The sequence below is a fragment of the Pleurodeles waltl genome, chromosome 12 (genome assembly GCF_031143425.1).
Source record: "Pleurodeles waltl isolate 20211129_DDA chromosome 12, aPleWal1.hap1.20221129, whole genome shotgun sequence".
In the NCBI taxonomy this organism is placed as follows: domain Eukaryota; kingdom Metazoa; phylum Chordata; class Amphibia; order Caudata; family Salamandridae; genus Pleurodeles; species Pleurodeles waltl.
In genome coordinates this window covers 218,531,033-218,558,865 of record NC_090451.1, presented here as the reverse complement: position 1 = coordinate 218,558,865, position 27,833 = coordinate 218,531,033, and the positions used below count along the sequence as shown (strand labels likewise).

The 27,833-nt window shown below is 47.2% G+C and overlaps 1 protein-coding gene across 1 annotated transcript in view; it reads right to left on the bottom strand.

Annotated features, from left to right (window-relative positions):
* LOC138266996 (B-cadherin-like) overlaps positions 1-27,833 on the bottom strand; it is a 125,017-nt gene that overhangs the window by 3,314 nt on the left and 93,870 nt on the right. The window contains 3 exon segments of the mRNA XM_069215833.1: positions 7,799-7,932; positions 9,525-9,743; positions 16,670-16,894. Coding sequence (XP_069071934.1) covers positions 7,799-7,932; positions 9,525-9,743; positions 16,670-16,894 — 578 coding nt within the window.

Sequence of the window (27,833 nt, the reverse complement as noted above, 5' to 3'; positions counted from 1 at the left end):
CAAACTAAAATCCTTAACTGTTCCCGGCCCTTAGGTTTCACCTCCACCCTTCACATTTTTAAAGCAGTTTCAGAATCAGCGTGATGTGCTAAGACAAGTGTCCAAATAAAGTGTGGTTAATTATGCTTCTATCTGATGAGATCGTGTAAACCCAGAAGATGGATCAGAACCAAACTTCACGGTACATCACCACACATGAATCAAGATTTTATATTAGGAGTGAGCTTTGTACACAAATAAGTCTGTAAATATTTAAAGCCAAAGACCAGGAAAGCCGGCTAAATCCTCCGGGCCAGTTGTGCCGCTCCTTCTCTGTGCCTGTTAAACACCATAACCCCTCCAGCTGAGAAACAGCCACAGACATCAGCCAGCTTTTCAGTGAACCTTTATGGAAATCCCCACTTTCCTGACCAGTCTCCATGCAAGACCCTTTCTTCTAGAACCACACATTCAAAGAATGAGTGTCTTCACTCCATCTTTACAGGACTCACCATGGGATGCTTTACTATCACCACTTTTTCTCCCCTTGTAATTTGACCAAGTAGGGGTTTTGCCAGGGTCCAGATTTCCACCTCTATCTCTATATAATATCAGTCACCACTACAGGTTGCAGAAGGATAAGTTACTTACCTGTAAATCCTAGTTCTCTTCCAGGGGTATCCTCATCAAAGTCATAAACATTGAATATTCCCGCCCTTGTGCGGGGACCCCGGAGCATGTATAAAATACACACATATAAAGTATGAAATATGCATGAAAAAAAATATATATAGCATTTTTAGTAGACATATCTTTCATACTAAACTCATATGTACTTGTGTGTAAAACAGCAATGCAGGCAATAATCATAAACAGGCTAAAATGCTTTATTTCTATGAAGTTTTTTTTTTTTTCCTTATAAATTTACACTAGAGAATAAATGTCTACCCAAGCCCCCAAAACTGGGCTTAGGGAAATAAGCAGTAGTAATCACTAGAGAAAAAAGAGAAAAAACTACATTGAAAAACAATGGAGCATTCTTAGCCAATAGGCTGCATGCAGGTTAACACAGGAGAACCATAAAAACGTTGGCACCGTGCCTTTAAGACCCTGAGCACCTCCAGTATCCCACCATGCCTCAGGGGTGAAGGAAAGGTGACAGTTGGTTCACAGTTAGGTCAGTACTTTTTTACCGTGACAATCTGTGTAACTGATTCGAAAGACAGTCTGTCCTGCACTTCTAGGAGACGTGCGTCCGGGGAGGAGGGTGGGTTGTTTATGACTTTGATGAGGATACCCCTGGAAGAGAACTAGGATTTGCAGGTAAGTAACTTATCCTTCTCTTCCAGGGGATCCTCCTCAATAGTCATAAACATTGAATAGATTAGCAAGCCCATCCCTAAACTCTGAGGACTGTCTAATAGAAGTGCAGGAATAGATACGTATTATGCAAATACATTTCTCAGAGAGGCCTGCCCCACTTGGGCATCTGCTCTTGCATCGGAGTCTAAACAGTAATGTCTAGTAAATGTATGTACAGACTTCCATGTAGCAGCCTTACAAATCTCAGATATTGGAACATTGTTAAGGAGGGCAGCAGTAGCCGCTTTTCCCCTTGTGGAATGCGCTTTAGGCCTAGCTAGTAATTGTTTATTAGCCAGCTGGTAAGTATTAACAATACAAGAAACTATCCATCTTGATATCGTTCGTTTAGATGCTGCCTCTCCTGTCCTCAAATGACCATAATTTACAAACAAGTGGTTGGAATGTCTAATCGATTTTGTTTTATCCAAATAAAATTTCAGCACTCTTTTCAAGTCTAAGGAGTGCAATGCTTTCTCCGCCGGAGTCTCCGGATTGGGAAAGAAAGTCGGTAAAGATATAGCCTGATTGATGTGGAATTCTGACACCACCTTCGGAAGGAAAGATGGGTGAGTTCACAGAACCACTCTATTGTCGTGAAAAACTGTGTACGGTTCTTTGGAAGACAAAGCCTGAATTTCACTGACCCTCCTCGCGGAAGTAATGGCCACCAAAAAAGCAGTCTTCCATGTAAGGTGTTGTAAAGAGGCCTTGTGTATAGGCTCGAAAGGAGGGCCCATAAGTTTTGACAATACTATGTTCAGTTCCCATGGAGGAGAGGGTCTCCGAATGGGCGGAAACACTTTTTTCAAACCTTCTAAGAAATCCTTGACTACTGGTTTCGTAAAGAAGGATTCCTGAGAAGGTGACTTACGATAGGCTGTAATGGCAGACAAATGTACCTTAATAGATGATACCTGCAGACCAGACTTTGCCAGATGAAGTAAATAAGACAGTATGACATCCTCCTGAGCCCGTATGGGATTGCGACCTTGTTGACCGCACCATATGTAGAACCTCTTCCACTTAAAAGCGTAAGAACGCCGCGTGGAAGGTCGTTTGGACTCTTTCAAGATGTTCATGCACTCCTGCGCGAGCCCTAGGTGTCCATACTGCAGGAATTCAGGAGCCATGCTGTCAAGCTCAGAGAGGGTAGGTTGGGATGTAGAATCCTGCCCTCCAACCTGCTCAGAAGATCCGGTCTGCACGGCAGCCTCCTGTGAGGTTTTTCCGATAGGTTGAGGAGATCTGTGTACCAGAATTGACGGGGCCATTGTGGCGCTATGAGAATCATTCTGGTTCTGGATTTGTAAAGGTTTGTTGATCACTGCCGGTATGAGGGGAATCGGTGGAAAGGCGTAGAGAAATATCCCTGACCAGTCGATCAACAGGGCATTCCCTCGAGATCCCAGACGGTAGAACCTGGATGCGAAGTCTGGGCATTTCTGGTTTACTTCGTCTGCGAAGAGATCCAATTGAGGTCGACCCCATTGAGCGAAGATGTTTGACGACTTCGCCGTGTAGGACCCAATCGTGTGCGTCCTCTAGGTGTCTGCTCAGGAAATCTGCTTCCACGTTTTGTTGACCTGGCAGGTGAACCGCTGTAAGTGACATTCCTCTGGCCAAGAGCCAATGCCATATCGTTTGGGACTCTCGAGATAGGGGTAGGGATCTCGTTCCCCCCGTCTGTTCAAATAATACATTGTGGTTGTATTGTCCGTTTGTATTAGGAGAGATTCCCCCTGAATCAATGGAGTTAAAGACTTGAGAGCCAGATGGACCGCTCCGAGTTCCAGTAGATTGATGTGGTACTTCTTTTCCTTGTCGGACCACAGGCCCCAAGCTTGAAGGGGACCCAGATGAGCCCCCCCCATCCCTGAAGAGACGCATCCGTTACCAGAGTGTCGGATGGAACTACCTGGTGAAACGGAGCACCTACTGACAGGTGAGGTCTGTGCATCCACCATTGCAATGACTGAAGTGCCGTTGTCGGTAGCCGCACTCTGTCCTCCCAGCGACCTGTCCTTTGGCTCCAGTTGCTCTCCAATGCCTCTTGGAGGGGCCTCATGTGCAGCCTGGCATTTGGGACAATGAAAATGCATGATGCCATGGAGCCCAGCAGCGATGTCACCTGACGGGCTGTAGGTGCGTCGGCTTGTAACAGGTCTTGACACTTCCTGTCTATTGATAATAGTCGTTCTTCCGAAGGATACACTCTTTGGAGCTCTGTGTTTAGTATAGCTCCCAGGTAGTGAAGGTTCTGTGTTGGAATCAAGGTTGACTTTTGGTAGTTGACTTGAAGACCTAGAGACTCGAAAACCCCGAGCACAATGTCCCGATGGCTTCTCGCCTGATCCGGAGAGGAAGCCTTCAGTAACCAGTCGTCTAGGTATGGGTAAATGAAGATCTTTTGTTTGTTTTCGAAGATGTGCCGCTAACCACTGCCACACATTGAGAAGACGCGGGGCAGATTTCAGGCCGAATGGTAGAACTCTGAACTGATAGTGCTGCGAAGCTATTTGGAAGCGCAAGAATTTCCGATGCTTGGGAGCTATTGGGATGTAAAAATATGCATCCTGCAGGTCGATGGAGCACATCCAGTCTCCCTGATGTAGTTGAGGGAAAATCTGGTGAAGAGCTAGCATCCTGAACTTCTGTTTTCTTATGTACTTGTTCAACAGCCGTAAGTCCAGAATTGGTCTGAAAATGCCCTCTAGGCCCTTTTTCGCCACCAGAAAATAACGGGAGTAAACCCCCTTTCCTCTGTGCGCAGGTGGAACCTTTTCGATTGCTTTCTTTTGTAAGAGGGCGAGAGCCTTTTTGCGCAGCAGGCTGAGATGAGATGGATTGCATTTGGCTGGTGGCAAGTGTGGTGGAGGCTGTCTGAAAAGAAGAGTAGCCATTTTCGACAATGTTGAGCACCCATTTGTCTTTTGTGATAGAGTGCCACTCGTGAAGATAACTTGTGATACTTCCCCCCCCACCGGCGTGGTGTACAGTGTCGAGGGAAGCGAGATCTCATTGTTTGGCCGGCGTTTTCGGTGTGGACTGCTGAGGTCTACTTGACCCTCGCTCCCTTGTGGTCTTACGAGCCTGAAAAAGAGGGCGTCCCTGCTGTTGTTGTGGCCTTTGGGACCAGTGAGGGGTTTGAACCCTCTGCTGGAAAGGGCGCCTGTCATAAGGCCTATACCTCCGCCTGAAATCTTTCTTCCTTTCCAGGCCTACTGCCCTCATGGTGTCCACCTCGGTCTTCATGCGGGCCATTTCTTCATCTGCATGGGTACCGAACAGCGAGTTCCTGCTGAATGGGAGATTTAGGATGCGCTGCTGTGCTTCCTGCTTTAAACCAGTCAGTCTCAGCCAGGAAGACCTTCTTGCACAGATTCCATGTGCATACCCATGTGCAGCTAAGTCCGCCCCATTTTCTGCCGCGCTGATGACCTGGTTGGATACCAGGCATCCCTCTTGCAGGATCTCTTGAAAATCCTGTCTGTCTTCTCTGGCCAATTTTTCTGTGAATCTGTTGAGGGAGTCCCACAGAGAACGGTCATACCTGCCCAGGAGTGCAGAAGCGCTGGAGACTTTCATTACAGATGCTGCTGTACCGCACATCTTTCTCCCCAGAGAGTCTAGATGCCTGCTCTCTTTATCCGGGGGGGGGACAGTGGAGGATGATGCCACCGAGTGGGTTTTTCAGGCTGCGGCCAATATTACAGAGTCTGGTGGCGGAGCCTTTCTTAGGAATAAAGGGTCCTGTTCGGGAGCCTTATATTTTTTCAGAATCCTAGCCGGGGCAGATTTGAGTGTGGCTGGGGCCAGAAAAGTGTCCATGGTTGGCTGCAACAAACCAGGCACTAGCGGCAGTAGCTTTTTCAACACTGATCTATGCTGCAGAGTCTCAAAGATGACTGATGAGGAGGTAGATGGCTCTGGAACCTCTATATTTAATTTCTGCGCTCCCCTCAACAGCACCTCGTTAAAAGTGGTAATGTCATCCACCGGTGAGACCCTAGCAGGTGGAGAATCTGTTAGGGTGGGGGAGTAACGTCTGAAAGATGATCCTGACGACGACCAAGAGGGTGATCTTCTGTGTCGTGATCGTGACCTGGATCGCCGTTGGGAACGAGACCTGCTGCGAGACGCTGTAACAGAGCGCCCAGGCCTCGCGGTCGGCTGGCGAGGAGCAGAACGAGCCCGTCCTGCCTGCGTTGTCGGTGATGGTGTTCTCGGGAGAGAGGCAGTAGGAGTTTACATTTGAGAGTACTGTGAATCCAGGGAGGCCGCTGGTCTATTAAGGCTCTCCAACCATCTTGGTGATAAGTTGATGGGTGAAACATGCCCAGATGATGCCACTCTCGAACGAGATGAATCACTCCGTATGGAGACCACTGGAGATGGTGCGGCCTTATCTGCTGGAGGACGATGCTCTACTCCCTGCGAGACAGGTAAAACCTGTGTCGACGTCGACTGCTGTGCCGACGTCGAAGAGCACACCGGTTGTTCCAGTCTCGACGTTGAATGCCTCGACGTAGAGTGTCTTGACGTCGAGTGGCGATCTCTGGAACTTGACCTACTCGCCGTCGTGTGCCTCGACGTGGAGCGGTGGGTGGCCGACAGCGGATGTCGCTCATGCCTTCGTGGAGATTTTGACGTTGTGTCTCTTGACGTCGGGGGGGGCGTACTGTCTTCGGCGGCGAACGGGCATGCCGGCGATGGCTCGATGTCGATCGGCGGGCTGCCATCAACGGAGATATGCCCCTGCGATGGCCATGTTCCCTCTACGCCATATCCTTCGACGTCGGGCGGGTCGCCGGCGATCTATGCCGGTGAGACGGTGGCAGCGACGACTTCGACGGGGAACAAACAGGTACTTTCCTACCTACTGATGTCGAACTAGCCATTCTCTCCTGAGAATGGCCTGTTGGTTGCCTGGGAAGTGAAGAGGACGATGTTTTCTGCCTCTCATGAAGCCCATGAAGCCTGATCTTTTCTCTATCCTTCAGAGTCCTCTTCGACATATTCTTGCAGTGCTTGCAAGTGTCAGGGCAGTGACTCTGAGGCAGGCACACAATACAAAGAGAGTGTGGGTCTGACTGGGCCTTCTTCCCACAAGAAGGGCATTTGACAAAAAGGGAAGACATTTTTCAGTCAGGAAAAAACTGCCAAACTCAGACAAAGATGTTATCTGTCGAGTGAAACAGGAAAAAAACGCTGTTTTAAAGGATTTTTCTGAGAAAAATTCTGAAAAACTGAGAGCGCAATGCTCCAGGATCCTCTCAGAAGAAGCCGGAAAAAAGAACTGACCTAACTGTGAACCAACTGTCACCTTTCCTTCACCCCTGAGGCATGGTGGGATACTGGAGGTGCTCAGGGTCTTAAAGGCACGGTGTCAAAGTTTTTATGGTTCTCCTGTGTTAACCTGCATGCAGCCTATTGGCTAAGAATGTTCCATTGTTTTTCAATGTAGTTTTTTCTCTTTTTTCTCTAGTGATTAGTACTGCTTATTTCCCTAAGCCCAGTTTTGGGGGCTTGGGTAGACATTTATTCTCTAGTGTAACTTTATAATGGAAAAAAAACAACAAAAAAAAACTTCATAGAAATAAAGCATTTTAGCCTGTTTATGATTACAGCCTGCATTGCTGTTTTACACAAGTATATATGAGTTTAGTATGAAAGATATGTCTACTAAAAATGCTATATATATTTTTTTCGTGCATATTTCATACTTTATATGTGTGTATTTTATACATGCTCCGGGGTCCCCGCACAAGGGCGGGAATATTCAATGTTTATGACTATTGATGAGGATCCCCTGGAAGAGAAGCCACCTACCCACCCAAGCTCACTCTGCAACAATGCTGCCAGCCACCAAGAAACCAGTTGTACACAGGCTTCAGTACCTGGAGGGAGGTTTAGAAAAGGAGCATTTAGGAGGGTAGGTACTCTCATTCCTTCCTACAAGGACAGTTACACGGCCCTCCTCCAACCCTTTTATGCAGCAAGACTCTGCGCCTACATTCTTCTTGAAATGTCACAAACTGAACCGAGCCAACATTGGCGTCAATGTGCATTCAGGACCTCCAGAGGCCCCAGCCGGTGAGCATTTTCAAACCAAGCAGCAAAAAACACTGCAGTCACTCAGAGTTTGCAAGAATTTACTGGGGGAGCGTGTAACTTTGGTCCACTAGACTGAGCGGGATGAATGATTAGTTGAATGCAAATGTAACCTTCACGAATATCCTGTCAAACTGGCATGACTCCAGCACAAGCGAACATAAGGGACTGCAATCTTAAAGCAAGCTAGAATCACACGATAAGAGGGTTAAGGTGGTTTTGAAAACACTCCCTTGTTTAAGATGAAAAGAACATGACTTAAGTTCCTCTATCCCCCCAGAAGCAGATAAGCAGCCATTTCCAAGTGCCATCATCATGCACTAGGTCGCTAGCTGTAGCTCACCTGGTCCTCTTCTCCACCACCCTCTTCTCCATAATAGAAGATGTTGTCCCTGGTGTCGTCCTCTGGTAACAAGAGCGGCTCCTTCACCACACGCCTCTTCTTTCTCAGGAACAGCAACAGGACCAGGAGAAGAACTGCAGACAGAAAGACAGTGCTTAAAGAGCATGAAACACCCCTTGATGGGCACTAGAGAAGCAGCTCAAACGCTGGGCTGGCTACAGGGAGGAGACTGAGCCATGTGCATCATACTAAGTAGTCTGAAACTATGTGCAACCAGATAAGGCTTCTACATCATGGTCCCTGTTCCCTCAGATGCAGGTTTTAACAGCAAAATGATCTTCGCCTTCTGAAGTAAATCACACGAGGACCCCTCTGCAATACATTTCTTGGAAGCAAGCACCAAAGGACAATCAAATGCAGTTTATTCCAGCTTTAACTTGGAAGACAACTTGGTCAGACCGCTCATTACTGGTAAGGCAGTAACGTGAAAATCTACTGCAAAGTACAAGCAGCAATCCTGGAACAATTTTCAGAGTAGGGGTTCTGCCATTAATGTTCTAACAATGAAATCAGGTTTTGTGAAAATCCAAGTGTCACACAAGAATAAACAAGTGTAGCAAATGGGCCACTCCCATTTAGCAGGAAATATGAGGGTGTGGCATGCAGCTGGGGGTGCACTTTGCAGCACTAGTGAGGTAGCACACATAGTTACAAAGCCATTTTCAGTTGAAATGGCCACTAAATTTGCATATACGTGCAGTTTTACTAGTAAAATTATATAGCACAAAAACAATGCATGGAAATTAGGTTTCAGCAAATAGTTATTATTTGCGCACCACCAGGTAAAGTAGTATGATTTGTTTTGATCCTATTCAAGTCTGCCTCCACTACATTGCATAATTTCCAAAAATGCATTTCATTTGTGCTTTCGAAATTGCCGATATAACTTGATGTGTAGTTCCCTTACCGGTATTTAGATGTGTGTGAGGAAAATAAACTGACCTCCTACAGCCTTCCCTGTCACCTCCTGTACCCCAGCAGGATTGGCACCTAGATCACTTCCACAAATTCCTCTCACTTTGCAGTCAGAGAAATAAAAAGTACACCAGTTTCCCAATAATCAGCAATTTGTCAGACAACATAGCCTGACATTTGACCTTTGCCTTTGAACGGGAAGCAAATGTGACGAGATAAATACAAAATTGAAAGCCATCTTTATTTCTTTATTGCTCTTTCACCTTCTGAGCCCAGCATGATAGTTTCTGGGTGGGCTGTGGCACCCCCCTCCCACATGCTTCTAGCGCCTATGAGCCCATGTAGGTCCTCCACGCGGCCCACGTCAGGCTTGCTTTATTCAAGGAGCACCATTCAGAAAACATGCTGGACAGAGTGGCTCAAGCACCAAGGCTGAGTAACAGTTGACAAGCGGTTTCTCTGAACGTGTTGCCTCTGGCCACAAGATCCTTCCATATGTTGCGATGATGCCTTGCTTACTCAGAAATTACTGAAACCTCTTTTTATTCCTTGACATCGCTGTATTGATCCCATTCCTCAATGTACTTGACTCCTCATGAACCACGACGCACTGCTGATCTATCTTGGAAATAAATGCTTGCTAAAAAGCGGGCCACATCAAAGTTACTGATTCAGCTTTGTTTTGGTCATGGTTCCATGGTGGGCACTACTACATATGCATGTAATGTAAAGCGAGTTTTTTTGGACTTACTCAGTAGTCCTAGAACAGACCCCAAGATGACAAGAATGATGGGCAGGCCAAATCCAGCTTCTCTCTTCCCAGCACACTTCCTGGTGCTCCCGCTACAAACGCATGCGGTTGCGTTCACCACCGTCAGCTGGTCCTTATTCTGGTTGTCAAACAGCCGGAGATAAATGTGGTAGTATCCTTCGTTTAAATCTACGGTTGGTTTCAGCAGTACTGCAGTTCCTGTGAGGAGGACAAACCGCGCAAAAGGTGAAAGATGAAAAAAAAAAAAAAAAAAAAAGTAAGACTTAATACCTGATGTATAAGAATATGTGCACCAGATTCAAAACCATGAGAGAGTTTTGTAACCCCTCGCCACACCAGACCGAAAAGAATGCATATCCCTGCATCAGAACCAGTAATTCAACATTACAATAGCAACATTTTCGGCAGGGATAACAAAATGTTTTCACAGGAATACCCTATAAAGTTAACTAGATATTACTGTACAATCAACCCTTAAAGTGGTGATTTAGCTGTTTGCCAAAAATAAAAAAAAAAAAAAAAAAAAAATACTTTCAATATTCATGGAAACCCAGTCTAATCCGTCCTCTTCCAAATAAGGGAAACTGGGTCGCAACAGCCCATAATGAAAATGTCACTTACCCAGTGTACATCTGTTCGTGGCATCAGTCGCAGTAGATTCGCATGTTCTGCAATAGCTCGCCATCTGGTGTTGGGCCGGAGTGTTACAAGTTGTTTTTCTTCGAAGAAGTCTTTCGAGTCACGGGACCGAGTGACTCCTCCTTTTGTCTCCATTGCGCATGGGCGTCGACTCCATCCTCGATTGTTTTTCCCCGCAGAGGGTGAGGTAGGAGTTGAATTGTAGTAATAGTGCCCATGCAATGGAGTGACTAAGTATGCACTTATTTAAGGTTGAAATGATACATATATAAATAATTGAAGGTAACTTCCAAACTGCTACAGGCTCCCGGGGAGGCGGGTGGGCACATGCGAATCTACTGCGACTGATGCCACGAACAGATGTACACTGGGTAAGTGACATTTTCAGTTCGATGGCATCTGTCGCTGTAGATACGCATGTTCTGCAATAGACTAGTAAGCAGTTATTTCCCCAAAAGCGGTGGATCAGCCTGTAGGAGTGGAAGTAGTCTGAAATAATGTCCTTAATACAGCTTGACCTACTGTGGCTTGTTGTGCGGATAACACGTCTACACAGTAGTGCTTGGTGAATGTGTGAGGCGTAGACCATGTGGCTGCCTTACATATTTCTTGCATTGGGATGTTTCCTAGAAAGGCCATGGTAGCACCTTTCTTTCTGGTTGAGTGTGCCCTTGGTGTAATGGGCAGCTGTCGTTTAGCTTTAAGGTAGCAGATTTGGATGCATTTAACTATCCATCTGGCTATACCTTGTTTTGAAATTGGGTTTCCTGCATGAGGTTTTTGAAATGCAATAAAGAGTTGTTTAGTCTTTCTGATGTTCTTTGTTCTGTCAATGTAATACATTAATGCTCTTTTGACATCTAATGTATGTAGTGCCCTTTCAGCTACGGTATCTGGCTGTGGAAAGAACACCGGAAGTTCCACTGTTTGATTTAGATGGAACGGTGAAATAACCTTTGGCAAAAATTTAGGATTGGTCCTTAGGACGACTTTATTTTTGTGTAGTTGTATAAAAGGTTCCTGTATAGTAAACGCCTGAATCTCGCTCACTCTTCTCAGGGAAGTAATGGCGATGAGAAATGCCACCTTCCAGGTTAGGAACTGTATGTCGCAGGAGTGCATGGGTTCAAAAGGTGGACCCATAAGTCTAGTTAGGACAACATTTAGGTTCCATGAAGGAACAGGTAGTGTTCTTGGTGGTATAATTCTCCTAAGGCCCTCCATGAATGCTTTAATGACTGGTATTTTATATAGGGAAGTTAAATAGGTAGTTTGCAGGTATGCAGATATTGCTGCAAGGTGAATCTTAATGGAAGAGAAAGCTAGGTTAGATTTTTGTAAGTGAAGCAAGTAACCCACTACATGTTCTGGAGTTGTGTGTAATGGTTGTATTTGATTAATATGGCAGTAGCAAACAAACCTCTTCCATTTACTTGCATAGCAGTGCCTGGTGGATGGCCTTCTTGCTTGTTTTATGACTTCCATACATTCTTGGGTAAGTTGTAAGTGCCCGAATTCTAGGATTTCAGGAGCCAGATTGCTAGATTCAGCGATGCTGGATCTGGGTGTCTGATCTTTTGGTTGTGCTGTGTCAACAGATCTGGCCTGTTGGGCAATTTGATGCAGGGTACCACTGATAGGTCTAGCAGCGTTGTGTACCAGGGTTGCCTTGCCCAAGTTGGTGCTATCAATATGAGTTTGAGTTTGCTTTGACTGAGTTTGTTTACCAGGTAAGGAAGGAGAGGGAGAGGAGGAAAAGCGTAAGCAAATATCCCTGACCAGTTCATCCATAGGGCATTGCCTTGGGATTGTTTGTGTGGGTATCTGGATGCGAAGTTTTGGCATTTTGCGTTCTCCCTTGTCGCAAACAAGTCTATCTGAGGTGTTCCCCAGAGTTTGAAATAAGTGTTCAGTATTTGGGGGTGAATTTCCCATTCGTGGACCTGTTGGTGATCTCGAGAGAGATTGTCTGCGAGTTGATTTTGTATCCCTGGTATAAACTGTGCAATTAGGCGAATTTGGTTGTGAATTGCCCAATGCCAAATTTTTTGTGCTAACATGCTTAACTGCGTGGAGTGCGTCCCTCCCTGCTTGTTTAGATAATACATTGTTGTCATGTTGTCTGTTTTGACGAGAATGTATTTGTGAACTATTATTGGTTGGAAAGCTTTTAGTGCTTGAAAGACTGCAAGAAGTTCTAGGTGATTGATATGCAGTTTTGTTTGATGTACGTTCCATTGTCCTTGTATGCTGTGTTGATCGAGGTGTGCTCCCCACCCTGTCATGGAAGCATCTGTTGTTATTACGCATTGTGGCACTGGGTCTTGGAAAGGCCGCCCCTTGTTTAAATTTATGTTGTTCCACCACAGAAGCGAGAGGTAAGTTTGGCGGTCTATTAACACCAGATCTAGAAGGTGACCCTGTGCTTGAGACCACTGTGATGCTAGGCATTGTTGTAAGGGCCTCATGTGCAGTCTTGCGTTTGGGACAATGGCTATGCATGATGACATCATGCCTAGGAGTTGTAATACCATCTTTGCTTGTATCTTTTGTGTTGGATACATGCGTTGTATGATGGTGTTGAAATTTTGAATTCTTTGTGGACTTGGAGTGGCTACTCCTTTTGATGTGTCTATTATGGCTCCCAGGTATTGTTGTACCTTGCGTGGCAGAATTTTGGATTTTGTGAAATTGACGGTGAACCCTAGTTTGAAGAGGGTTTGTATGATATGATTTGTGTGATTTGAGCACTCTATTAACGAATGGGCCTTGATTAGCCAGTCGTCTAGATATGGGAACACATGTATTTGCTGCCTTCTGATGTGTGCAGCGACTACCGCTAGACATTTGGTAAAGACTCTTGGTGCGGTTGTTAATCCGAAAGGCAGTACCTTGAATTGGTAATGTATTCCTTTGAATACAAACCTTAGGTATTTCCTGTGCGATGGGTGTATTGGTATATGGAAATAAGCATCCTTGAGGTCTAAAGTTGCCATGTAGTCGTGCAGCTTTAGCAATGGCAATACTTCTTGTAGTGTGACCATGTGGAAGTGGTCTGATTTGATGAAAGTGTTGACTACTCTGAGGTCTAGGATTGGTCTCAGTGTTTTGTCCTTCTTTGGTATCAGAAAGTACAGTGAGTAAACTCCTGTGTTTATTTGTGTGTTTGGCACTAATTCGATTGCATTCTTTTGCAATAGTGCCTGCACTTCTATCTCTAGAAGATTGGAATGGTGTGTTGTTAAATTTTGTGGTTTTGGTGGTATGTTTGGAGGGAACTGTAGAAATTCTATGCAGTAACCATGTTGGATAATTGCTAGAACCCAAGTGTCTGTAGTGATTTTCTCCCATGCTCTGTAATAATGACCTATTCGTCCCCCCACTGGTGTTGTGTGGAGGGGGTGAGTGACATGTGAGTCACTGTTTAGTAGTAGGGGTTTTGGGGCTTTGGAATCTTCCTCTATTTCTAGGGAATTGCCCTCCTCTATATTGTCCCCGAAAACCTCCTCTATACTGTCCTTGGTAACTGGACGGTGTGGCTTGTGAGGTGCTGGCTTGTGTGCTTTGACCCCGAAACCCCCCTCGAAAGGGCGTTTTACGGAATGAGCTGTAATTCCCTCTGCTCTGCGGGGAGTAGAGTGCGCCCATGGCTTTGGCAGTGTCCGTATCTTTTTTGAGTTTCTCAATCGCTGTGTCCACTTCTGGACCGAACAGTTCTTTTTCATTAAAAGGCATATTGAGAACTGCTTGTTGAATCTCTGGTTTAAATCCAGACGTTCGGAGCCATGCATGCCTTCTGATAGTTACAGATGTATTAATTGTCCGTGCAGCTGTATCTGCAGCGTCCATGGAGGAGCGGATCTGGTTGTTGGAGATGGCCTGTCCCTCCTCAACCACTTGTTTTGCCCTATTTTGGAAGTCCTTGGGCAGATGTTCAATGAGATGTTGCATCTCGTCCCAGTGGGCTCTGTCATAGCGCGCAAGTAGTGCCTGGGAGTTCGCGATGCGCCACTGGTTTGCAGCTTGTGCTGCGACTCTCTTACCAGCTGCATCAAACTTGCGGCTTTCTTTATCTGGGGGTGGTGCATCTCCAGATGTGTGAGAGTTGGCCCTTTTCCTAGCTGCTCCTACAACAACAGAGTCTGGTGGCAGCTGTGTTGTGATGAAAGCCGGGTCCGTAGGAGGCGGCTTATACTTTTTTTCCACCCTTGGTGTGATTGCCCTACTTTTGACCGGGTCCTTAAATATGTCTTTTGCGTGCCGGAGCATACCAGGGAGCATAGGCAGGCTTTGGTAGGAGCTGTGGGTGGAGGAGAGTGTGTTGAACAAGAAATCATCCTCGACCTGTTCTGAGTGGAGGCTTACGTTGTGAAATTGTGCTGCTCTAGCCACCACCTGAGAGTACGCGGTGCTGTCTTCTGGTGGAGATGGTTTTGTAGGGTATGCCTCTGGGCTGTTATCTGACACTGGGGCGTCGTATAGGTCCCATGCGTCCTGGTCTTGGTCACCCTGGCTCATGGTGGTGCGAGCTGGGGAGTGTGATGGCGTTTGTGCTGGTGAAACGTTAATCACGGGCGGAGGAGAGGGTGGTGGTGTAACTCTTTTCACCACTTTTGGTTGTGGTGCTTGTTCCGTCTGGAACTCCAACCTTCTCTTTCTCCTAATGGGGGGAAGGGTGCTTATTTTTCCTGTCCCCTGCTGAATGAAGATACGCTTTTGCGTATGGTCCGCATCAGTTGCTTGTAGCTCTTCCTCAAACCTATGCTTCTGCATTTGGGAGGTTAGCGAGTGCTCTTCTGTATAAGAGCCTGAAGCTGGGTCGCTTGCAGTTTGTTTCGGCATCGAAACTTTGTCTGCGTGTTTTTTCGGCTCCGAGGTGACTTTTTTCCTTTTCGGGGCCGAAGCCTCTCGGCGTCGATCTGTTTCGGTGCCGCTGTCTCGGCGTCGAGCCGTGTCCGCACCGGCATCTCGGTGTCGAGGCTTGTCTCCAGCACTTTCTCGGTCCCGAGAAGGCTGCGTGCCGGTGTCTCGACCGGAGTCGGACGATCTCGGCACTGTTTGGGCCTTTTTCGGTGCCGACGGTCGGTCACCGATTTTATGGGTTGAGCCATGGCCTGGTGGCAGTGGCGTCCCCTGGGCCTTGTAAATGTTTCTTTGTGTGGTTTTCGACGTCTTACTCACGGTTTGTGTGTCGTCGAATCCTTCGGAGTCTGAGTCTTGGATCGAGAAGGTACCTTCCTCTTCCTGTTCCTCGAACTCCCCTCGGGCTGTCGGTGCGGACGCCATTTGAAGTCTTCTGGCTCGACGGTCTCGGAGTGTTTTTCGGGACCGGAACGCACGACAGGCCTCGCAGGTGTCTTCGCTGTGCTCAGGTGACAGGCACAGGTTGCAGACCAAGTGTTGGTCTGTGTAGGGGTATTTATTGTGGCATTTGGGGCAGAAACGGAACGGGGTCCGTTCCATCGGCGTTCCTCAGCACGCGGTCGGGCCGACCAGGCCCCGACGGAGGATCGAAAAACTACCCCGAAGGGCACCGGAGCTCTTCGATCTTCGATGCGGTGTTGAATCTTAGTATGCCGATCCCGAACGCAACAATACCGACGAAAAATCTTCCGAAATTAACTATTTTTTTCTGTTCCGAAACTCGGAGCGACAGGAACACGTCCGAACCCGATGGCGGAAAAAAAACAATCGAGGATGGAGTCGACGCCCATGCGCAATGGAGACAAAAGGAGGAGTCACTCGGTCCCGTGACTCGAAAGACTTCTTCGAAGAAAAACAACTTGTAACACTCCGGCCCAACACCAGATGGCGAGCTATTGCAGAACATGCGTATCTACAGCGACAGATGCCATCGAACGGAATAATATTACATTCTGGATAAAAAAATTCCTTGAAATTTCCATAAGAAATATATTACGAAGGGATGCCACCTTAAAGCATGTTTTATTACAATCCACAACATTATTGAACCCTTCAGAACTTCACAGCACCGAAACACTCACCTCACAGAGCTCAACAGAACACACACTTCCACTCATACAAAATGAACAGAGTATCTACTTCTTCGACCACCAACAAAGCGGTAAAAAGATGCTGTACAAACTCCACAATACGAGCGACAATTGCAGGCTGCAATCAATTCTGCACCACCTCCATGTATGGTCTATGGGCTGGTGAAGCTGGTTCTGTTCGAATTATCCCCCGCCTCCCCCCCAGCTCATTGTTTGGCTAGAATTCTACCCCCTCGCCACAGCAAAATACATAGACAATTGTCAGGAGTGGAGAAAGCTGCAATGCTAATTTTGTGGTAGGATCACCTTATCCATCAACGCGGTGGATTGATCAGTTTTGAAATATACCAGCGATGGGCCAGGAGTTCGCTTTAGGAACCAGAAGTATTGAATAATACTAGCTAGCTTGTTAAATTGCATTTCTTGCCCTTGCTATACCTTGCCAGCCCACTTCCCAGACATTTCAAATACCTTTCTCGTTCATGTGCACGTCCCAGGATGCTGCAGACTCGTGTGTTAGTTCAGCTCGGAATGGGAAGGTGTTTGGGGGTCGGTCGAGATCAACGATATTCAGCATCTGAGCCTCTGCGTTCTCAGTGCAGACTGTGAACATGCGAGGATCGGGCTCTGGTCCATTGTCGTTCACATCCAGAAGACGCAGGACAACAGTGAGCATGCCCGTTCCACGCGGAACCCCTGCAGGAGAAAAACAAAACACACATACCACTGATACAAAAGGCAAAGGCAACAACTGCAGTCAATGCTTCAGGTTTACATGCACAACTGAAGAAATATAATACATGGCCACCTCCTTGGCAGTACAAGGCACAAGTACTTGGTGGTCCAGTCATATCCATACAATGAGATGCAATGTAGTAGTGTCAGCTTCTGTCACGGAGAACTCCCCCCCCCCCCCTTTTTTTTTGGAGGAGTAAAATGTAATAAAAAAATAAAATAAAAAAAAAAGACAGTCATGGGTTTTGAGGGAGCTGGGAATGATTGAAAGTGGGCGGGGGAAGAAATAAAATTCACCCACATGGGAGACGAGGGAGCGAGAGTAACATTGGGTATTCAGGGGTGGGGGGAGCAGAAACCATGGAGAGAAGCACACAAACTCCCCCTCCCCCCCCCCCCACGGTCCCGCACCGCTTCCTGGCAGCAGCCTCGATTGTGTGTATCTATATCGCTACATGCCACAAAAGGATGCTTATAGCGCAAGTAACATTTTCCATTCCTGGTATTAGCAGCTGTAGATACACATGTGGTGAACAGACTGTAAAGCAGTTCTCCCCTAAGTGGTGGCTAGCCAGCGGATGTTGCAGAGGACTGGAAAAGTGTGTGGAGCAGTCCGGCCAACCTTAGCTTGCCAAGACATCCACAAAGTAATGCTTGGTGAAAGTGTGTGAAGTAGACCAGGGAGCTGTCTTGCAGATGTCCACCACACGGAACAGTACCCAAGAAAGCCAGGGAGGCCCCCTTTTGTGGGTAAAGTGGGGTCTGTGAGGGAGAGGCTAAGGTCTCTATGTCAGCATAACAGATCTAGGTACATTTTATCAACCCTCAGGCTATGCCCGCTTCAGAGAGCATGGCCCTTGTGTGGTATGGAAAAGGAGACAGAGCTGCTGTGTCTTATGGAAGGGTTTTGTCATGTCGTTGTAGTACGAAGGTCCTTTTGACGTGTGAAGGACCATCTCTGCCACTAACTCCCGATATGGAAAGAAAATCAGGAGTTCAATCGTTTTAAGGTGGGAAGAGTCCACCTGGGGCAGTAACTTGGGGTTTGTCTTGAGGACTACCCAATCTTTGTAAACTCGGAGAAAAGGATCCTGTAAGGTAACGTCCGGAAGCTCACTCACACGCCGGAGGGAGGCTATGGCTACTTAGGAAGACTAGCTTTCTGGTAAGAAACTGGAGCGACATGAGTGAAGTGGTTTGAAAGGAGAACCTAAAGTCTAGTGAAAACACTCCTGATATGCGTTTCCTGTTCTGAAGGTAAGCAGCAACTGCGGCTAAATGAAGTCTGATGGAAGGGACAGTGCAGCCCAACTTCTGTAAGGAAAGCAGATACCAGACAATATCTTGAACTGCCGATGTGCCTGGGAATACAGTTGTGCACAACCATTTTCCTTTGGGCTGCTTAGCAGGCTATCGTAGGGCTACGGGCTTCCTTAAGGATGGTCATATACACTGGTGGTAGATAGAGGTACCCAAAATCTAGGACCAGAGGAGCCAAATAAGATTTAGCTGCCTGGGAAACGAGCGCCTGAGTGTGCCCCGATTCTGTGCGAGAAGGTTTGGTCAGTTGGACAGCTTCTCATGGGGCACTAGCGAGATGTCGAGGAGGGTGGTGAACCAGGGCTCTGTGGCCCACTTGGGAGCCACCAGTATAAAAGGGAGTGATGTCTGCTGAAGCTTGCGACCACGAACTGAAACAGTGGGAAAGATGGAAGAGCGTAGGCAAATATCCCTACCCACTTGATCAATGCATTGCCCACAGACTTTGGGTGTGGGAACCTGGAGGGGAAGCTTTGTTATTGTGCGTTTTCTGCAGTGGCAAAGAGGAATACGTCCAGAAACCCCCAGACAACAGAAGTATGAGAGTAGAAATTGAGGATGAAGCAAGTTCTAAAGAGCAGCCACTCCCAACCCCAATCCCCTAACCTGCCTCTGGACAAATAGGGATGAAATAACTCATCACCTAGAGATGTTTGGGTGGGTTGCGTCAAGAAACAAGATAAGCAATGGCAAAGCCAATACATCTTGCCTTTTGGAACTATTCTTGGGCTATATGCTGCATCCTGCTGAGCATGTCTGCAAATCTGTTCTCCATTCCTGGAGAGTACTCCACCAACAGATGCACTTTGTGATGGTGTGTCCATGGCCAAATGCCCTGAGCTAAAGCACAGACAACTTTGGAGAGTGAGTGCCGCCCTGTTTATGAAGGTAAAACATGGTGGTTACCTTGTCTGTGTGAATGTGGACCACCTTGTGTTGAATGTTACATTAACGCCTTGAGTGCCAGCTGGATGGCTAGCAGCTACAGGTAATTGATGCGGAGACCCTGTTGAGGGGTTGCCCACATACCTTGAATTGTCAAATCTTGAACGTACACCCCCAACCCAGTAAGGAAAACGGTCTACTGAGATGTCACCTTCAACAGCTGTTCAAGAATGGGACGGCACTGCAACAGGTTGTTGCTCTCCCACTACTGTAGAGAGGAATATGGCCATAGATGGATATTAGATACTCTAAATGACCTTCCGCTTGTGACCACTGTGCACTGTGCTGCTAGGGCCTCCTGCAACAGGTGCAGGTGTAACCTGGCATGGAGAACTATGGCCATACTAGAGGCCATAATGGTGAGGAAGCGCAAGACCATCCTGACAGTTACTTGGTGATCTGGCTGAAAGAAGTAGAGCAATGATTGGAAAGCCTGAACCCATGCCAGACTGGTAACAGAGCTGGGTAAGCACCCTCCCAAGAAGGGCTAAACCCGAACGGACTGGAGGTGGGACTTTGCTGAACTGATGGCAAACCCCAGATCGTATAGCAGGTTAATGGTGGCCTGTGTGCGTGCCAGGCACTGCTGTTGGTTACGCTCTTGATCATTCAGTCTTTCAAGACAAGGAATATGTGGACGCTGTTCATCCGGAGATAAGCAGCTACCAGAGCAAGACACTTTATCAACCCCCATGGGACAGCAGTGACCCTGAAGGGCAGCACTTTGACTGGTAATGTTTCCAACTTACCATGAGCTGGAGGTACCAGTGATGTGCAAGGGGAATCGAGATGTGAAAGCAGGTGTCTTCAGATTGAGGTGGCGGTCATGAAGTCACCTTGCTGTAGTAGAGGGATGGCATTCTGCAGTGTCATGTGGAAGTGTTCTGACAGGATACATCTGCTGAGGGTCCTGAGGTCATGTATGGGCTGAAGAGTTCTTGGGAATGAGAAAGTACAGGAAGTACACTCCCTTGCTGCAGTGGCTCCAAGGCCACATTGCAAATGAGTGGCTCTGCTTCCTCCAGGAGGCGGCATGGATGCTCTGGGGAAGAGGGTGTGTATGCGGGGAAGGATGTTTGGCAGAGTGTTTGTGAACTCCAAAACAGTAGCCCCTGACTAGGTCATCGAGCAGTACCTCTGCACATCGAGAGGTGGTGTCAACTGGCTCCACATGGCATCACCTGCACCCAACGTTGTGTGCAGTGCCTTTATAGGCACCACCTCAGCAAGCTGATGTCAGTTTCTTCTCGTGACTTTCCACACCACGGAGTCATGAAGAACACTGACCACTGGTGTGGAAAACTAGGGCCTGAAAGGGGACCAGCCTGTCCTTGGAAATCAGTCTGCAGGAAGAGGTCTGAGGGTGGGCCGGTAAGAAATTTGCAGCTAGAGTCTTTACCAGATAAGGCGTTACTGAAGGTAAGTAACTTGGTCATCTGATAGAGATTTCTAGCTGGAGATTATTTACCAAAGAATAGAATAGCAATGCCTCCCTAGGGGTGAGTGTGCAAAACTATTTCACACTGGAAATTCCTGCAGGACCAAACGGGAAAAGTGTTCATCCCGACAGACCCTACTGTCCAGGCAGTAATGCTTCTTGAACATGTGTAGAGAAGTCCATGTTGCTGCCTGGCAGATGTCCAGGACCAGAACTCTGCATTCTAATGCAGTGACCGCAGCCTTAGGTCTGCTAGAATGAGTACGCTAGCCCTCAGGGGGTTGAGTCTTAGCCAATGCGTAGCAACTCTTAATACAAATTCCTTTTTTGCATGGCCTTCCCCTTCACTTTGAGATACTCTTGAAGAGTTGATCGTCAAACCAGGACTCTTGTGTGGTCAAGGTAGAATGGCAACGTTCTTTTTGGGTTTAGTTGGTGAGGTAACTCTTCTTCCTTAGAGTGATGTGGTAGAGTGTAAAAGGTAGGCAGGGTGATGGACTGGCCTACATGAAATGGAGTGACCATTTGCGGCAGGAAGGAAGCTCTAGTGCAAAGAACCAGCTTGTCTGGGTAGATGTTCAGGTATTGGGACCTAGATGACCAAGCCGGAGGCTCACCAACCCACAGGGCAGATGTTACTGCCACTAAGGATATCCTGAAGATGGGGAGCTTGAGTACAGTTGCTCAAAAGGAGCACATGTCAGAAAACTGAGCACTAGATTAGGTTTGCACTGGGGCATGATCAAGGGTGAGGGAGGAAACGTATTGCAGACCTTTCAAAAACTTATTTCAACAGGGTATCTTAACAGGGATGTCTGATTGGCCAACCAGAGAAAGGCTGAAACGGCAGAAGGTACCCAAGGCAGAGCCCTGATATTCCAGCCATGTCCAGAGGTGCAGGGTCTCTTGATAAATGTCCACAACACCACCCAGTCCTGTTTGCTGCAGTAAAACATGGTGGTGTTGTCTGAACACCTGCGCTAGCTTTCCCTTGAATGAGAGTAGAAGGGCTTTTCAATGTCAACAAGAGCACCCAGAGCTCCTGGAGTTGAAGTGGAGGTTGGATTATGCCAGAGATCTCCAATCCCTACCTCTCCCAGATTGGCTGCCACATCCCAGGAGCAGCATATCTGTCACTACTGTCAGATCTAGTTTGGGGAAAGGAGAGGTGTTTGCCGCTAACCCAATCTTGGTTCGTTAGCCACTACAGCAGATCTTTCAGTTTCCTCTGAGATTCGGACCATGTGGGAGCAATTCTCCTGATGCTGCACCCATTGGAACCTAATGTCCCACTGCAATGACTGTATATGCCAGCGGGTTGTGTTACATGCAGGGCACAGGAGGCGATGAGGCACAGCAGCCTCAAAACCAGCCTCTCCGAAACTCATGATAGAGACTCAAACATCTGAATTATAGCCTGAATATACTGGACTCACAATTTCGGAGGATAAGGCCGAAAATGCAGCGTCCCGAACAGCTCCTTCAAAAGGGAGTGTCTGGGAGGGAGTCTGATGTGACTGTGGCACGTTGATAGTGAATCCCAGCAAGTGCAGGAGGTCCACCATAGTCAGGAGGTGGGAGACAGCCATCTGTGGTGAGCCTGCTTCAGGAGCCAGTTGTCAAGATGGGGAAGATTTGTACCTTATGTCGTAGCGACGCACATTGAGGAGCAAGGAGCTTGATGGATCATTTGGGGGTGCATGGTACAGTAGTCGACGTAAGTCTTTGTTTCTGGGCCTCAACCGCGACCACAATGCAAACAAGATGTGGGTCCATCAGTGACATCTATCGGTGACTGGCACTGCAGGGCTTGAAGCCAGCTTTCTTGTTGACATACCTGCCACACCAGGAGTAAAAAAATAAATTAAAAAAAAATAAGAAAAAGACTGGGCGTAGCGCGCCAGATCTGCACAGACTGGTGCTGAAGGAAAAGAAATGATTTCAACATGCTGAGGTGGCCCAGTATAGGCTCCGGAAACCACTTCTGGTGCAGACACCACGCAGTCAAATGACGCCACCTACTGCCACACAGGGGTACTGCACAAAATATTTCTTGATCCAGTCTGACACCTGGGGATAATCCTAAGGTAAGGGATCTGCAGCTAGATGTCTATCAGATAGTGAGATAGGGGCAGAGAGTTAATGTAAATTATCCTGACCATTTTATCAACTGGGCATACCCTAGTGTCAGGTGACAAAGGTCCCTGATGCACATCTTTTGGCACTTTTTATTGTGACTTGAAAAGAATCTCAATCCTAGAAGATTCTCTTCACTTGTTTTAGTTCCTTCTTGCATGAGGAGTTTGTCTGCTTAGCCTATCCACATCTATGGTGTGCACTTCCATTAGCAGTACTGCTATTAGTTTCTTTCTCTGACTAACCCATTTATATAGGTCCTATGCTAGTCTGCAAAGAACGTGTGACCTTGTCTTCCCAGCTTGTGGAGGTAGGACATGGTGGTTGTGTTTAGGACAAAAAGACTAAGCTCAGGTTTAACATTTATGTGCTTTGCCTCCTCCTCCTGACCCACAGGCAACTGACAGGATGCCATCATGCCCACTATCCCCACCATCAGGGGTTGACGCTTCTGATAAAGTGTTGGCTCTAGCAGTGCCTGGATCCTCTTTACCACTGCGAAGGCTTTGGGGTAGAGTGTAACGAATACCGGTTAGGTGGTTTAAAAAAGTCATGTCTTCAGTTACTTCGTGAAGCTGAGGAGGGAGGTGGTTTGTCTGATGTAGATGGGTAGGGTGTTCCAGGCGGTGGCTGCAAGGTAGGATAAGGAGCGTCCTCCTGTTCTGGTTTTCCTGTTGCGGGGTACTTGTTCGAAAGAGCTGGTCTCAGCATAGGGCCCTGTGGGGTACATGGAAGTTGAGTCGCTTTCACTACTGCCTTCTTGTTTAACAGGTCTGTGACTTTTGGCAGATGCAGCAGTTTTGTTTCTGCAATTCCCCACTTTACCCTCTCAGGGTGCCATGCCCACAAACCACTGCCTGTGGCATAGGTAAGTCACCCCTCTGGCAGGCCTTACAGCACTAAGCCAGGGTGCACTATACCACAGGTGAGGGCATAACTGCATGAGCAATGTGCCCCTATAGTGTCCAAGTCCATTCTTGGACATTGTAAGTGCAGTGTAGCCGTATTGAGTATAAGGTCTGGGAGTTAGTCATTAAACTCCACAGCCCCAAAATGGCTTCACTGAATACTGGGAAGTGTGGTAAACTTCTCAGCAAAATAAACCCACACTGATGCCAGTGTGGGATTTATTGACAAATGCATACAGAGGGCATCTTAGAGATGCCCCCTGTATGTTAGCCACACTGCTAGTGTAGGACTGACCGGTCTGTGCCAGCCTGCTACATTCAGGCATGTTTCTGACCACATGGATGGAGTGCTTTTGTGCACTCTGTGGTCAGAAACAAAGCCAGTCCTGGGTGGAGATGCTTCACAACTCCCACTACAGGAACTGTAACACCTGGCCTCGGATTACAATGCCCCAGGGAACTCTAGCGAGTGGAGCTGCCCACCACCTCAGACAAAGCCCCACTTTTGGCAACAAGCCTGGTGGGAAATTAGGGGAAACGGGTAGGAGCGACCACCCCAGCCAAGACCACCTCCAAGGTGTCCAGAGCTGAAGTGGTCCTCCTGCAGAATCATCCATCTTGGTTTGGAGGATCCACGCCGATGCCTGCAGAAGGAACCCCAAGGACCCCCCTGACCTCGAAGCTCCAGAAAAAGATTTCCGATGCTTAAAGACCTACACACAGCCCCTAGACCTTGGAGAACCAAACCTCCGGTGTAGAAACTTTCAGCAGGCAGCCCTCCTCACTGTCCAGCATGTGGTCTGCCAGACACAACCCCCTGGAACTCCCCTGCAGCCTCAGAGTGACCTCCGGGTCTCCTCATAGACCAGCATTGGAAACCTGCTGTCCTATTTGCACCCTGCTGCCCCTGAGGGTGTGTGTTTAGTGCCTACTTGTGGCCCCTCCAGTGTTCCTCTAATCCCCCCCGGCTCTGCCCTCAGAGACGGGGGTACTTACCTGCAGGCAGACCATAGGAGCCCATGTTAAAATTGCTCATCTTTGACCTCTGCACCCGGCCGGCCCGTGTTGCTGGTGGTGGGTGTTAGGGGTTAACTTGAACCCTAACCTGTGGACTTCCTAAAACTCAGAGACTGAACCTGTAAGTGTTGTACTTACCTGTAAAACAATCTAACATTTCTTCCCCCAGGAACCATTTCTGAACATTGGACCGTGTCCATTTTTAAAACAGATTATTGCTAATAATTAAAAAACTGTATAACTTGTCGATTTCAAACAAAGTACTGTTGATACATGTGTGAAATACGAATCTATTGAAGTACTTACCTGGAACTTGAATCTTGTGGTTCTAAAAATAAATTAAGAAAATATATTTATATTTTTGCTATCTAAAAATCATTGGCCTGGAGTGAAGACATTGAGTGTGGGCCTCTTCTATTGTCTGGGTGTACAACAAATGCTTTGCACTACCCTCTGATAAGCCTAACTGCCTACCACACTACCACAAAAGAGAGCATTAGCATTATCTATTTTAGCCTCACTTAAGCCTCTGGGGAACCCCTGAACTCTGTGCACACTAAATCTCATTTTGATATAGTATATACAGAGCCAGCTTCCTACAGTGTCTTAACAGTCTGTGCCAGCTAATGAGTAGGATTCAACTGACTGAGGCGATAGTCTTCACTAGCAAGTCACTTGCTTGCTAGTTCCAACCCTAGTAGGGCAGTTTCTCTTTCTCCTTGGAATGAGCCTCTGAACTACAAGGCACTTAATGACTTTGCAGACTTGTCCTTCATTCTTTGTAGTGATTCGTTCATTGCATTTCCAAAGAGGCTCGTCCAGGTGAAGGGCATGCTAATCACTATGGTATGCACATACTGCTTGAAGCTGTACAAACACATTAACAACCGTTTTAGGATGGTGCCTAAGCAGAGCTGCCTGATGGCTGTGTTAACATTGTCTGATGCGGATTTCAGACATCAGTGATGGTTTTGCCTTACTGAATTACTGCCTTTGCAGTCTTTCTTTACTGCCCCGGGAGGTCTTACCTGAAATCCTCTAATTCCATTGAACAACGCAACTGTTGAAGCACCATTGAGGGGGCTGCAGACCTTTTAATCTTGCGTTCCCCTATTTCCAGTCTCTTAATCTGTCAGATGGAGACCCCCCACGGTGGCCAGTGAATTTGTATTTTTGCATGTTATGGTGACTAATTTATTCAGACGCTGCTTAGCCCTTGATATAGGTGGGTCTTGGGAACAGTGATTACATTTTTTCCCACCTTTGGCATTTTCTTCTTGGCTGTAGCCAGCTTCTTGAAAGTCTCTCGTACCTGGTACACTGGTCAGCATTGGGAGGAACAGATTCTCTGTGACGAAGGTAGCATTATTTTCTAAAACAAAACGTGACTGACTGGTCTTTCTCCAAGTGCACTTGATACGTTTGCTGCCCTTATGGCTAGGTGGTCATACACTGCCATGACATTGATACTGACCCTCAAAAGCCTCCTCCCAACCACTTTTTTTTTTGGGGGGGGGGGGGGGGGGGGGGGGGGAAGTCTGTACCCAGACCTTTGCACTCCTCTTCTGTTGCTTGACATGCAGAGGGGCTCTTGCTCAAACTGGCACTCTTCCATTCTCTCTTAATAGTTCTTCATCTTTGGGCTCTGGTGTGGGTGGAGGCTCCAGCTCCCAGTAGTCCTCCTCCGTTTTTATCTCTATGAGGCCAGTGTGTGATTCAAAATGTTTAAAGCAATCAGCAAATTCTCTACCATAAGGGCCTCCATTTTAGCCTTTATAAGTTGTTTTCCGTCTTTCGATGCAAATGGCTTTTTGTTCAGTCAATACTGAAAGCCTTTTTTTTCCAACACTGAAAACTTCTCATAAAACTTCCCGTCCCTTACATGTTCTTTAGAAGTACAGATCGATCCCATTGGTTTACTGCCAACACTGTGTTTCAACTACAACCCACAAGATTCGTTTTGCTTACGATTCCCTTCGAGCACCTTTTTAAATTATTTTTTCAAAATTTATTTTTAATATGTCAGAGTTTATATTGACGAGGCAGAGAATTTAAACTCCCCCTCACTATGCCCTCAAGGAGTTACCTGGTACATTCTGGTGTTGGTGCCCTTCGATGTCCTCTTCGGGGTCTTCTCCCACCTGTTCTAGACAACCTTCTCTGTCTCTCAGCCTCCCAATTACACCAGCTTTGTTACTTCTGGGTGTTCATCACTCAGCAGTCCATTATTGAAGTGATACATACTTGTGTTGAGACCGTACCATGGCGCAGTGTGACCGCCTCTGCATTTCCCCTAAGCTGGGATTGAATCTTGTGGCACACAATGCACCCCCTAAACTGTAGTTCTTTGGCAGACAAAGGTTGCACAGCTCATGGCAGTCTTCTCTGCCAATGTGTGTTGGCACTTCGGGGAATTTAAAAGGGGTTGGCTCTATGCTGGTTTTTCATTCTTCAACACAGGAGGTTGAGATCCTCCCGGGAAAACTTTCAACTGGTCTCCCTCAATGTTTTTTTTGTTTTTTTTCCTGTTGCCCCATTGTTTTCCAGCTCCTTCATCGAAAACACCTTCTCCTACATCTGGAAGCACAGCTCATAGCTCTGGAGCCAAACGGCAAAATGGTGACCATGCGGACTGGGTTCCAGGAAGTCAGTCTATGTTGGATATAGCACCAAATGTTCGACAAGTCAATGACACACAACACCGCCTCCCCCCCCCAAAAAAGGAGTAAGCAACCATTTGAGACCCAACCAGTAGATGGCAGAATAATTTACACCTTAAGAACCCAGGAAATATTAATTCTGCAAAACAGTTTTATATTGGAGCGTGCAGCTTAAGAAGATGCTTCTTTCAGATTCTCAAAGTCAATGTCCAAGACTTGATTGATGTTCTTGACCCCCCCCCCCACCCCACCACCCCATGCCCCCCCCCCTTCTTTTCTAAGGCAGGATGCAGGGCACAGCAGTAGTTTGCTGCACTTGTTAATCTTTTGGGTGTGGTTATTAATTTTTGCACAGTGCTCGTTACCACTTTGGGTGGTTTGGAAAGGAAGAGTCAATATCATTTAGGGCCCTAAAAACCCAGGAAAGGGGGTGGGGGGTGACTGACAGGCCGAAGTGAAACACCAAAGCCATAAAC